At 37.0% G+C, this 12,692-nt stretch overlaps 1 protein-coding gene across 2 annotated transcripts in view; it reads left to right on the top strand.

Annotated features, from left to right (window-relative positions):
* Kiaa2026 (KIAA2026 ortholog) overlaps window positions 1-12,692 on the top strand; it is a 101,117-nt gene that overhangs the window by 14,279 nt on the left and 74,146 nt on the right. For both annotated transcript variants that reach the window (XM_004637197.2, XM_023721867.1), the window contains one exon: window positions 6,247-6,447. In XM_004637197.2, coding sequence (XP_004637254.1) covers window positions 6,247-6,447 — 201 coding nt within the window. The remainder of the gene's footprint in view (window positions 1-6,246; window positions 6,448-12,692) is intronic.

Below are 12,692 nucleotides of genomic sequence, written 5' to 3'. Positions count from 1 at the left end.
CTTCATATGGTAAGTATTTTTTTCATAGTTTAGTCAACAGTGATATTTACAATGTGAAGATCATCTGTATGGCAGGCTACTTTATTTGTAATCTCAGAAAAATGATTTTAACTAAGAATCATCTGGGCTAGCTCAGTGGCATAAGTGCCTGCCTAACAAGCACAAGACCCCGGTACCACAAAAAAAATAAATAAATAAAAATAAATTAAGAATAAAAAAATATTAATTCTAAGAGTAAATTCTGCTACATGTAGTTAAGACATTAAGTAGCACCAAAATTTTTAAAAATGCATTAGCTTTCAGACAAAGGGCCTGGGCCCAATTTCCTAACTGCTTGTGTCCATTTAAAAACTTATTTGTATGATCTTTTTTATATATTGGCTAGCTGGCTCTTTCGTTTGTTCGTTCGTTCATTCATTCTTTTGTTCATACCAGGGATCAAACCCAGGACCTTATGCTTATCTGGCAGGTGCTTAAGCCACTGAGCTATCTCCCTGGCCCAAGCTGTATTTCTATATAGCATCCACAAAAAAGTGTTTACACACTAAGGATTACCATATTAATACATGTCTGGAGGCTCATGATTACCACTTTAAGTACTTGTAATTGTAGAGGCCAAAGGTAACTTGTATTTATCTCATGCTGTCTCAATACATTCAGTATTAAAATACTTAAACAAGTTGTAATCAGGGTTTTGCAAGGGAGCAATACAGAACACACAATTCATAGGATTACTTTATGATAGTCACCCATAGTAGTAGTGCAGAAAGTGCAGGAAATCTGCTCACACACCAAAGACCAAAGGTTTAAGATTTTCTTAAATTGAGTTGAGGCCCTGGATCCCACAGCAATATCCTGCATGAGTCCAGCTGAAGACCTGCAGCCCATAACAATGCCCCCCACAAATCCAACTGGAGCCCAGAATCCCATGACAATTTCTCATACAGGATTGTTTTAAAGATTTGCATTGAGAAGACTCAAATGTCAGGGGTGGGGGGTAGAAAGTCTGTGCCAGCTGGCTGAGGAATCTGCATTGGATCCAGGAAGTGACACTCAAAGTAAAAGTGCTCCCTTCAAAAAGTACCACAGTCATCCTCAGCAACAACAAGGTCCTGAGCTCCTCTGACAATGAATTGCCTAATCTGTATCAGGAAAGAGAGTGAAACAAGCTTTTCCAGGAGATTGAACAGTATACCATCTTACCCTCTGAAGCCAGGAAATGATGCTCAAAGTAAGGACTAGAGCTCCCCCAAAATGGATCATAACCATTCTAGTGACAAGGTCCCAGCTTCTGTGACAATGAGAACAGCCAAGTTCATCAGGAAAGCCAGTAGGACAGGTTCCTCCAGGAGAGCCAATAGCAGCCCCAGGAGAACCAACAGTTTCCTAACCGCTTCTCTTCAGTTCTCATTTTTATGTTGTTGGCAACAATCCTTAAGTTGGCCTCCCAATTGAACCATGCTGGTTCAATTCAGCTGGATATCCTAAGTTGATCACCAGTTGTCAATCCACCACAACAGGTTTTTCTTTTCCAAATGTATACTTTTTTTTTCCAGGCTCTGTATAGACACTATTGTATATGATTTTGGGGAGTAATGAAATATTCCAGGTTTGTGTTCACTTCAGCAGCACATATACTAAAATTGGAACAAAATATTCCAGGTTATCTCTCACAATAGTACTTTGCACTTTTATCAGACAAAGTATTGTATTAATGAACCTCAATAGCCATTTGGTTAATTTTTAAAATTCTGTCTTTTATATAGTTCAGTGGGAGCTCCAAGTCTTTATAAAGTTTAAATTTGTTAGTCAGAATTCTATATACATATCTGTGCATGTTTTTGTTTTTTTAACAAGGGGTTGTAAAACTTTACTGTTATCAGAAAGCCACAGACTCTAAAAAGGTTAAGAACCAGAGATAAAGACCATAGAATTAATAAATGTCCAATAACATGATGATGATAAAAATAGAGAACTGTAGGCTAATCTCATTAATGAGCACAGATGCAAAAATCCTCAGAAAGACAGAATGCACCAAATCATCAGAAAGTTCATACATCATGATCAAAGAGGTTTTATCTCAGAGATGCAAGATTGGTTCAACATACATAAATCAATAAATTAATACAAAGAAACAAGGTTAAAATTCATGTGATCATGTCAATAGATGCAGAGAAGGCTTTCCACAGAGCCTTTTGATAAAAATCCTGAAGAGAAAAGGTATAGAAGGATCATACCTGCATATGATAAAAGCTGTTTATGGCAAACCAACGCCAGGATAATAATAAATGGGGAAAAAAGTAAAAGCTTTCCCCCTAAAATCAGCAAAACAACGATGTCTACTATTACCACTTCTATTTAAAACACTTCTTGAAACATTAGCTGGAACAATCAGGCAAGAGAGAGAAAAGGGATACATACAGGAAAGGAAGAACTCAAACCATTATTTAAAAATGACATGATGGTCTGTATAGAAGACCCAAATTCCACCAAAAAAGCTCTTAGAATTAATAATGTACTTCAGCAATGTAACAGGATCATCACAGGAAAGTTCTTAGAAGCTGTGTATACCAAAGGGCTGGCCAAATAGCTCAGCGAATTAAAGTGCCTACAAGCAGGCACAGAGGCCAGGGGTTCAATCCCCTGGCCTGCTGTGCTGGCCCCACCCCTGGGGCACACTGAGCAATTGAGACTGGCCATAGTAACACACACCTGTAATCCCAGCTCTTGAGAGAATGTAAACAGGCAGATTACTGTGAGTTTGATCTGGTAGTGAGACTCTGAACACCCTGTAGACCCTTCCCTAAGATACAAAAAAGAAAAGAAAGAAATTGTGTATATCAATAAGGAAATTATTAATACTATTCACAATAGCTTTAAAAAAAAAAATGAAATATGTAGGACTGAACCTAACCAAGGAAGTGAAAGACCTTTACAAAGAAAACTGTGGTACTCTGAAATAAGAGTTTGAGGACGACAACAGGAAATGAAAAGATGTCTGCTGCTCCTGAATAGACAGAATCAGTATTGACAAAATGAACATACTTCCCAAGCTGTTGTACAGACTCAGATAAGTCCTAACCAGAATACAGCAGCATACTTTACAGAACTAGAGAAAATCATTCTAAAATTTATATGGAACCAAAGAAGACTCAATAGCAGAAGCACTTTTGGGCAAAAAGAACAAAGCAGGTGTAGCTGACTTCAAGCTATAGAACAAAACCATAGTGATAAGGGATGGAGGATTTAGCTCAGTGGTGCAGAGCCTCTCTGGCAAGCATGAAGTTCTCAATTTGGTCCTGATACCCCCACTAAAAGATAAAACAACAACAACAAAAACAAAAACATAAAGCAGTAGTGATAAAATAGCAAGGTACTAGAACAGAAACAGACACGTGGATCAATGAAACAGAACTGAGGGCATAGAAACCTCACCAGACACATTCAACTATCTAATATTTGACAAAGGGGCCAAAAACATGTTGAAAGGAAGACAGCCTATTCAATAAGTGGTGCTGGGAAAACTAGTTAACTGTTTGTAGAAGATTGAAACTGGACCTTTTTGCCATATACTAAATTAAAAATGGATCAAAAACCTAAACATTTAAATGGAAAGATTAAACCTACTGAAAGATAAAATGGGTAAAACACTTGAAGACAAGGGGAAGGAAAAGATTTTCTGAACAACCTCAGTTGTACAAGAGATAGCAAAAATCACCAATAGGATTTTTATCAAACTAAAAAGCTGTATAGTGCAACCTGATATAGGACCCTCTTTGATTCTTAAAATAATTGCTTCATGTCTTAGGTTTTCTTAACAAGTTAGATTTATCTATTTTTTATCTGTGGGATTATTCACTGCTATGGGTTTGAGTGTGTCTGCCAGAAAGTATATGTTAGAAATGTAATCCCCTGTGTAGTAGTAGGAGGAGGTAGGGTTTACTGGAAGGGGCTCCTGTCATAAGATCTCCATGGTTATCAATAGTTGGATTAATTTCAGTCATTAAAAAAAGCTGTATAGTAAAAGAATCAGTGAAGAGTCAACCTACAGAATGGGAAAAAAAAAATTGCCAGCTACTAGGAAATACAAAGAATTCAAAAGTATTAAACTGCCTAAAGTTAAAGACCAAGTCAAGAAATGAGCAAGAAGGGGCCGGGGAGATGGCTCAGTAGAATAAGTGCTTGCCTGGCAAGTGCAAGGGTCTGAGTTCAATCCCTGGTTCTGCAAAAAAAAAAAAAAAAAAAAAAAAAAAAAAAAGAAATGAGCAAGAGAAATGAATGAATAGATACTTCACAGAGGAAGAAAGACAAATAGTCAACAAATATATTAAATGTTCCATGTCTCTGGCCCTTAGAAAAATGTGAGTTAAAACAATGCTAAGATTCCATCTTACTCCAGAAAGAATGGCAATCATTAAGAAGTCTAACAAATAGAGGGTCAGCCAGATAGCTCAGCAGACTAAACTGCCTGCTTAGTCAGGCACAGTGACTGGGGTTTGATCCTCAGCATGCCGTGCTGGCCCCAAGAGGGTGACTGAGACTGGATGTTGTGGCACACGCCTGTAATCGCAGCACTTCAGAGGCTGAAAACAGGAGGATCGATGTGAGATCCATTTGTGTTGTGAGACCCTGTAGACCCTGTACTAAATACATTTCTTAAAAAAAAAAAAAATTAACATGGCTAGCATGGCTATGTTGAAAAAATGAAGCCTCCTGCCTTGTTGGTGGGAATGTAAACTAGTACAATCATTATAGAAATCAGTTTGGAGCTTTCTCAAAGAACTAATATAAGTTCCATAAGACTCAGCTATCCCTTGTAAGTATCTTTCCAAAGAATTTAAGATATCATACAACCATGATACATGTATATTAATATTTATAGATTTAATAACCTATAGTATCTCTCATTTGAGAGAGGCAGAATACACAAGAATAAAGGATTGACATAAGGGTACAAAGGCATGGATCTCTTGCAGTAAGTGGTCCAAGAGAAAAAGCTAAGGGGTGAGAAAGAAGAAAAGGAGAAATAGAATAAAGATGTGTAATACAGAACAGTTTCACACCTGAAGTGTTTACATTTCTGCTTAAAGTCTAGGTGAATTGTATTCATTGAGGCCCAGCTCAAATATCATCTCTTCAATGAAGCCTGATACAGATTGTTTTTTTACTTATACTCCTTCATTATTTGTTTTGCATTTCTTTATAGCACTTAAAAACAGAAAAAAAATTATTTTAGGATAAATCTTTCTCTCCATCCATACTGTGATTACATGAGAGCAGAGATTATGTCTTACCATTGCAGCTTTCAGGATTGCAGCATACATAACACTTGTTAGTTTTTAATTAATAAATGATATCTTATAATAACAAATGAACTAATTTTGCCATATTAATCCCAAATTCCTGTTTGTTCTTAGGTAAGCACAGTTGTCATCTCTTCAGGAAAATTTCTTGGTCCATCTCTGCTCTTCAGTATAGGTTAGATACATGCAGTGATTAAGTTCTTACTGTCTTGCATCAGAGGTTTTTTTGTTTTGTTTTGTTTTGTTTTGTTTTTTTGCGGTACCAAGGATCAAAGTCAGAACCTTGCACTTGCCAAGCAAGCACTTATTCCACTGAGTTATCTCCCACATCAGAGGCTTTTAAACTAGGATATGTAGGACATACAAGAAATGAAGATAGAGATAACTGCCAGTTGCGCTTCCCATCCCTTAGTTTTCAGCATCTCTTATTTTGACTTCCAAGTTAAAAGATGACATTTGACCTTCATTGGATTTGGTGAAGGATTATATATTGAAATATGTCAGGATTAAAATTGTTTTTATGTTGCAGAAATCCTAATGTTAAAGACTTTTTGAAGATATAACTAAAAAGCTTAGATTGGATGTATTTTCTTTATTTATTTGAAATTTTTTAGACTTCTCCAAGTTCTCAGGGAAAAAAAAATGTTAAATATACAATTTTATCAATTTATTACTGCCTTTACCAAATTCTTTTGTACTACCAAGTTATATTTTCAGTGGCTTTATCTGCCAGTAACAAAAAAGAATTATGACAAAGAAAATTAATAAATTACATAGATTGATAAGTCAGTTTTTTATGCTTAATTTGATGGTTTAGCTTTATTGACACAAATCTATATTTATAAGAGATAATTGGGTGTGTATAGAGATAGTCTTAACTCAGAGTACTAATGGAAGGTATCCAGAGTATTTGACCTTGTAAATTGACTTATTCTTCGTTAAGGCACCTGAGAGAAAAGACAACGATAGCAGTTACATCCAGAGGCTGTCGTGGATTGGAGGATGAGAGGGGGACTGCGTGGACTTCCACAAGACGTCGGCCAGCACCCCGAAGTTTGGCAGGCTTGACAAGCGGGGTTTTTGAGTCTGTAATGGTTCAAGTTTTGAGACAGGAAGAACAACTGAGAGCAAAGGAAGAAAAAAGGTAATTGTTAAAAAAAAAAATGACATTTCATGATGTTCGGATTTCCAAGAATGACTTTGCAAAGAGTATTTGTGACTTTCATGTGCCCATATCACATTTCAGGACCCATTTTAGTATGCCAAAATGTATTGTCACTGAAGTATCAATTTATTATGAAATGTCACAGTGAAATTTATTTAAAAATACAGTTCTAAACTTTCTGTTTTGTTTTTTTTTTTTAACTTTCAAACTGTCTTGAAGCTGTACTAAAGTAATTCTTATTAAAGATTCAGTGTATCTTCTGGATTTTTAGAAATATTCTCAAGGAAATTCTAGAGAAATTTTATATAGACTTCCAGTTTTGTTGTTTTTGTTTTTGGCAGAACCGGGGATTGAACTCAGGCCCTTGCGCTTGCCAGGGAAGCACTTATTCCACTGAGCCATCTCCCCGGCCCCTTTCCAGTTTTAAATGTAATCACAGACCTTTGAAAATAGAAATTCCAAGGGTTATGTTGTTAAGGAATGATGTATAACTTCATTTCTGCTGGTTCCTCCACTGATGTTAGTTTCTGTATATAGTAGTGCCTCACCATTTTTGCAGTTCAACTTTTGCAGACTCATTGTTTAGTGGATTTTCAAAAAAATATTAATCTAAATTTTAAAAAATTAAATCTTTTATTTCTGTATCTATTTGGTAGAGGGTCTCACTATGCTGTTCTGACTCATAGTGATCCTCCTGTCCCAGCGTCTCCAGTGCTGGGATTACAGGTGTGTGCCAGCACACCAGGTTTCGGTAGCCAGCATGGAGCAGGGCCAGCTTGGCATGTGGTGCCTAAGATTGAATCCAGGTCCTTGTGCGTGTCGGGTGCTTAGACCATCGAGCTATCTCCCCAGCCCTAATCTAAATTATTTATCACAGATTTTTCACTGTATCTTGAAATTTTGCAGGACCTTGCAGTATACGTATATTGTTAAAATTATATAGATTTATGAGTTTTAAAAATGGTTAAGAATATTAGTGTTTTTAAAAGTGTGGGAAAAGGGGCCGGGGAGATGACTCAGTAGAATAAGTGCTTCCCTGGCAAGTGCAAGGGCCTGCATTCAACCCCGGTTCTGCCAAAAAAAAAAAGTGTGGGAAAAGTTTATAAGAACGTGAGAAGAATTTATAAAACCTTAAAATATACATAAATACTAAAATGAGTATAACATCACTACTTCACAGATTTTCACTTATTATGGGGGTACCTAGAAGTAACCTCCGCAATAAGTGAGGGACCACTGTAATGCTTATTTTGGACTCCCTAGGAAGGCATTGTGTTCAATTAATGGTACCTTCCAGAGTCTGCAAGCATAGTGATGAGACTAACATAACATTTTATCTGCCACAAAAGAAATTAGAGGGGCCAGGGAGATAGCTCAGTAGAATAAGCACTTGCCTGGCAAGTGTAAGGGCCTGAATTCAATCCCTGGTTCCTCCCCCCAAAAAAAAGAAAAAAAAAAAAAAGAAAGAAATTAGATTCCAGAGAGTAAATAAAACTCAAGTTTCTATACTTTACTCATGAATTTTTATACCAAATTAAATCCCTAACTATGTTAAGAGTGATTGCTAATGCAACCAAGACTAGCTAATGGTAAGGGAATTTATAGTATATTACTCTTATAGTAAATATATAACTTGCTTTGATATTCGTGGGACTAAAAGACAAGACTTTCTACTGTCATACATGTTATAGCACTGACTAATTTAGGAATTCATTTTGAAATACTTTTCTTTCTTTGAACAAAGCTCCAGCTATAGGAAAGGGGAGGTTATAAAAAGCAACAAAAATTAACTTGACAATTGTATGATGGATGGAATGGGGAGAACTGAAAAAGAAGTGAAAGTTCATAGGAAGAAGCTGTAGTGTAGAACTCCAATACAGGTAACCAGAAAATAGGCAGACATGAGATTATTGCATGAACAGTTAACAAGTACCTTCTTTGATAAAAGGAGAACAAAAAATGAAACAAAACTGAGTCACAAGGTAATAATCACAGTAATAGTAACAAGAAGAAGATAAAGAATGGTTAACACTTTTTGAACTTATTGCCAAGTTTAGCTGTAAACACCTTGAAAGTATTCAGTATTTTTCCTGAGGAACAGAGAGATGAAGTAATTTACCCTAGGTCTGCTATTTTTGAGTGGTGAGGTTGGGAATTGTGGCTGTAAGACACGTGCTTCTAAGTACTACCCCATCTTTGTGCTTTGTATAGGGCAGTGAGAATAACAAAACGAAAAGCTGTAAGATGGGAGTTCAGCCAGGGGAAAGAGCAACTGAATAAGTGGTTTGTTGGTTTACAGTAGAAATGGCTAGTTTGAAGCCAGAAATATGACTGTCTTTTTTCTTCAGCCCTTATCAGATATTTTTGTGCACTCTGTCCTCAAATAAACATAAAGGAATAAACCATGGGAGAAAAAAATCTACTATATGTGTCTTGACAACTATAATAATTTAATTGAGTAATGTAAATCAATGTATCTTTTGTCTATCATGTTAACTTTTTAGGGGGCTGGTACTAGGTATTGAACTCAGAATATTTGCACTGAGCTATATCCCTAGCTCTCCCTTTTCTTTTTTATGTATTTGATACAGGGTCTCACTGCACAGCTCAGACTCATATTGATCCTTCTGTTTTCAGCCTCCCCAGCGCTGGGATTATAGGTGTGAACCACCACACCTGGTCTTCCTTGGTGGCTGGCTCAGTGCACTTGGGGGCAGGGCCGACAGCCCAGCCTGTGGTGCCAGGGGTCAAACCCTGATCCCTGCTCTTGCCTAGCAGGCGCTTGGTCCACTGAGCTATCTCACTACCCCCCCCTTTTATTTTTTAATAAAATATTTTAAGTAGCAAACTATAAGATTCTGGTGTGTGGGGATCTGGGAGTGAATGGAGGAGAAATAAAAAGGATCAGGATGTGATGCACACACAAATGCACTAATTCTCTGATGAATGCACTTATTATGTACCTCAAACATTATTAATAAAAGGGAAAGGAAAAAATAAAATAATAAGCCTCCCATTCTTGCAACCCAGCAATTTTTTTTTTTTTTTTAAAGTCTCCTTGAAACAGGGTTTCACTATATAATTTAGGCTGGCCTTGAACTCACTTTACAGCATGAGTTTGCCTCAAACTTGCAGCAGTCCTCCTGCCTTATCCTCTCAGATGATACAATGCAGCAATTTTTAAAGAAATCAAAGTTCTCTATACTTTTTATTCTGTCTCAGAAGAAAACATCCTGACATTATTCCTGTGCATTTTATTATTAAATTATAGGCGTTATTTATATATTAAAGGTAGAAGCCATTTGTCAGATATAAAATCATGCAAGTACTTTTCTCTTAGTCCATAAGCTTCATTTTATTCTCAGTTCAATACCTAGAAATTAATTTTAGCACTGGGGATTGAGTCCAGAGCTTTGAGTATCCTAGGCATCTGGTCTACTATTGAGCTGTATCCCTTCCTCAAGTTTTTGAGAAAAATTTACCAATATTTAAAGTTCAGCTTAGCAGTATTTGAAATAGTTTGTGCTTTTTGTGACCTGTATAAGAGATATTTGCTTACCTAAGGTTATGCAAGTCTTTTTTTCACCCTGAAAGTTTCTAAACTTCAGTTTTATGGTCATATCTGTTACGCATTTGAAGTTAGATTTGTGTGTGATATGTGGCAAGGATAAAAATATACTTTTTTCATATGGATAGCTGATTGTTCCTCTACCATTTGTTGGGGGGCATTCTTTTATCACTGAGTTAATCGCTGCATCTTTTTTTTTTTTTTTTTCCGAAACTCAGGCCCTTGCACTTGCCAGGGAAGCACTTATTCTACTGAGCCATCTCCCTGGCCCCTCCTCTGCATCTTTGTTGAAAAGCAGTTGAATGCATATATCTGAGTCATTCTGTTTCATTCAAGTTGATTTTATTATTTTTATTTCATTACTATAAAATTGAGTCCTCCAACTGTGTTTTAATTTTATTTTTTTCAAATTTATTAGGTTATATTAGCAGGGTCTTTTTTTCTTTCAGTACCAAGATTCAAACACAGGACCTTGAACTTGCCGAACAGGTACTTATGCCACTGATGTTAGGTTATATTAGGATCTTTGCATTTACATATAATACTAGAACTATAATTTTTTTTTTGTATTTAGTACAGGGTCTACAGGGCCTCACTACACAGATCGAACTCGTGTGATTCTCCTGTTTTCAGCCTCCCAAGCACTGAGATTATAGGGACGCACCACCATGCCCAGTCTCAGTCCCTGTCTCAGTGCACCATGGTAGCGGGGCCAGCACTGCATACCAGGGATCAAACCCCAGTCCCTGTGTCTGCCTAAGCAGGAGCTTTAATCCACCAAGCTATCTGGCTGGCCCTAGAACTATAAATTTCTTAAGGAAAAAAATCAAGCCTGAGAGAATTTTACAAAGATTGCGTATATATTGTCAATTAATTCTGGATAATTATGTTTAATTTCTGCCAACAGTATTTAGTATTTTTCAGAATTTTTAATATTTGATTAACTTTTACTTATGTATTTCTTTTTTAGTGCAATTATACATCACTTAAATTTTAATTTATAATTATTTTCTTATATATACAAATATTATTTTTATTGTAATGATCCTTTAATCTAGTTTTTTTCTGACCTTTGTCAGATTTTGCTTCATATAATTTGAAATTCTACAAATTAGTATTTTTTTATCTGTATTCCTTTTTCTTTTTCATTATTCACTTTCATATTTAATTATGGAAATGAACATAGAAATTGATAGATGGCTCAACATAAATTAATTGGTGAGAAGTATGTTTCCTGCAATGGAGCTGGGCTCGGACCCTCGGACTCTCCGGGCTGTGACACTCCTCACCGTGCGTTTGGCAGTCGAGCCTCATCAAGGTGCTGCTGGCAGAGCCGAAGGGAGTTCAGTCTCACACTGGGTGGGTTTGGAGCACAAGCTTCATGGCCCTCCTTGTGTGGAGAGCTGCTGAGCCCCCGAATTTAGCAGCCTTTGGCCAGATTTTTTCAGACTTTATGACAAGTCTCCCACGTGCATATTCATCATGAAGGAGAGTATTCCTATATTTGAAACTACATTTTTTGTTTGTTTGGGGTGGCTGCGTGGCTTGAATTTTTGTTTTTAATTCTTCTTTGAGAATAAAGAGAAGGAAGAACTCACTGCTTTCAGCTTGCACAGCTTCCCCAGAGGTGTGAGATATAAACATAGGCTGTTTCCTGCGTGGCTTTCCCCAGGGCACCGAAAATATGCTATTTAATTGGCTGTTCTGTGTCTTCCGTTCTTGGGAAAGCAGCAGACACAGTCATGAAATGAGAGAGAGCATCTGTGGCTGAGTCCAAATTAGCATTTTTTAATCCCTAGTAGTTTTTTTTTTTTTTTTTTTTTCGGAACCGGGGATTGAACTCAGGCCCTTGTGCTTGCCAGGGAAGCGCTTATTCTACTGAGCCATCTCCCCGGCCCCTTCTAGTAGTATTTCTTATATTTTAAAATACTCTCATTTATGGTGGCCTACACCAACCTTGTACTTTGTTTTTCCTTCTCATACTTTAGCACCCATGGTCTGGGTCTAGATTGCATCATCTTTCCTGAAAGGTATAGTTTATGAAAAAGGGCAGTGAAAGTGCAGCCCTTACATAAAAACTTCAGATGGTGCAAATAGATGGCAACATTGTACTTCAACTGTGTCATGCACCTTCCAGGCACTAGAACTAACAGAATGTATATTATGATATCATTACCTCATTTTCCTCCATATCTAAGAGTGAGCCAGTTGGTGCTAACTTTGACCTAACTGGGCTTGTATATTTCTAGTTTTTATTCTGACCTCTGAAAGCCTGAGGAAATTATCTTTTTACCCATTTATATGTTCTTAGTATCTCTATCTGATGAACAAGTAGTTTCCATGTTACTAGTGTAGAATGGCCAAAGCTTGCTTATTAGTGCTGTGGGTAAAAAGAAGTCCATGAAACTTTATTTCATATACTCCAACTTCCCCTTTCATTTTCTTCCCAAACACTATTTTGTCACCTCTGCAGAAACATGTAACACTCTTCTCTGTAAGAATGAGTATTTTGGGGCTGGTGAGATGGCTCAGTGGTCTAAAGCACCTACTTAGAACAAGCTTAGCAAAGCACAGGGACCACAGTTCAATACCCCAGCACCACATGCCAGCCAGCCCTGCCCCCTGGTGGGCTGAGCTGGCCACACACACATACACA

Source organism: Octodon degus, unplaced genomic scaffold, assembly GCF_000260255.1.
Source record: "Octodon degus isolate 3935 unplaced genomic scaffold, OctDeg1.0 scaffold00087, whole genome shotgun sequence".
Taxonomy (NCBI): domain Eukaryota; kingdom Metazoa; phylum Chordata; class Mammalia; order Rodentia; family Octodontidae; genus Octodon; species Octodon degus.
The sequence above is the reverse complement of the archived record's forward strand: the minus strand, read 5'-3'. Positions and strand labels throughout refer to the sequence as shown.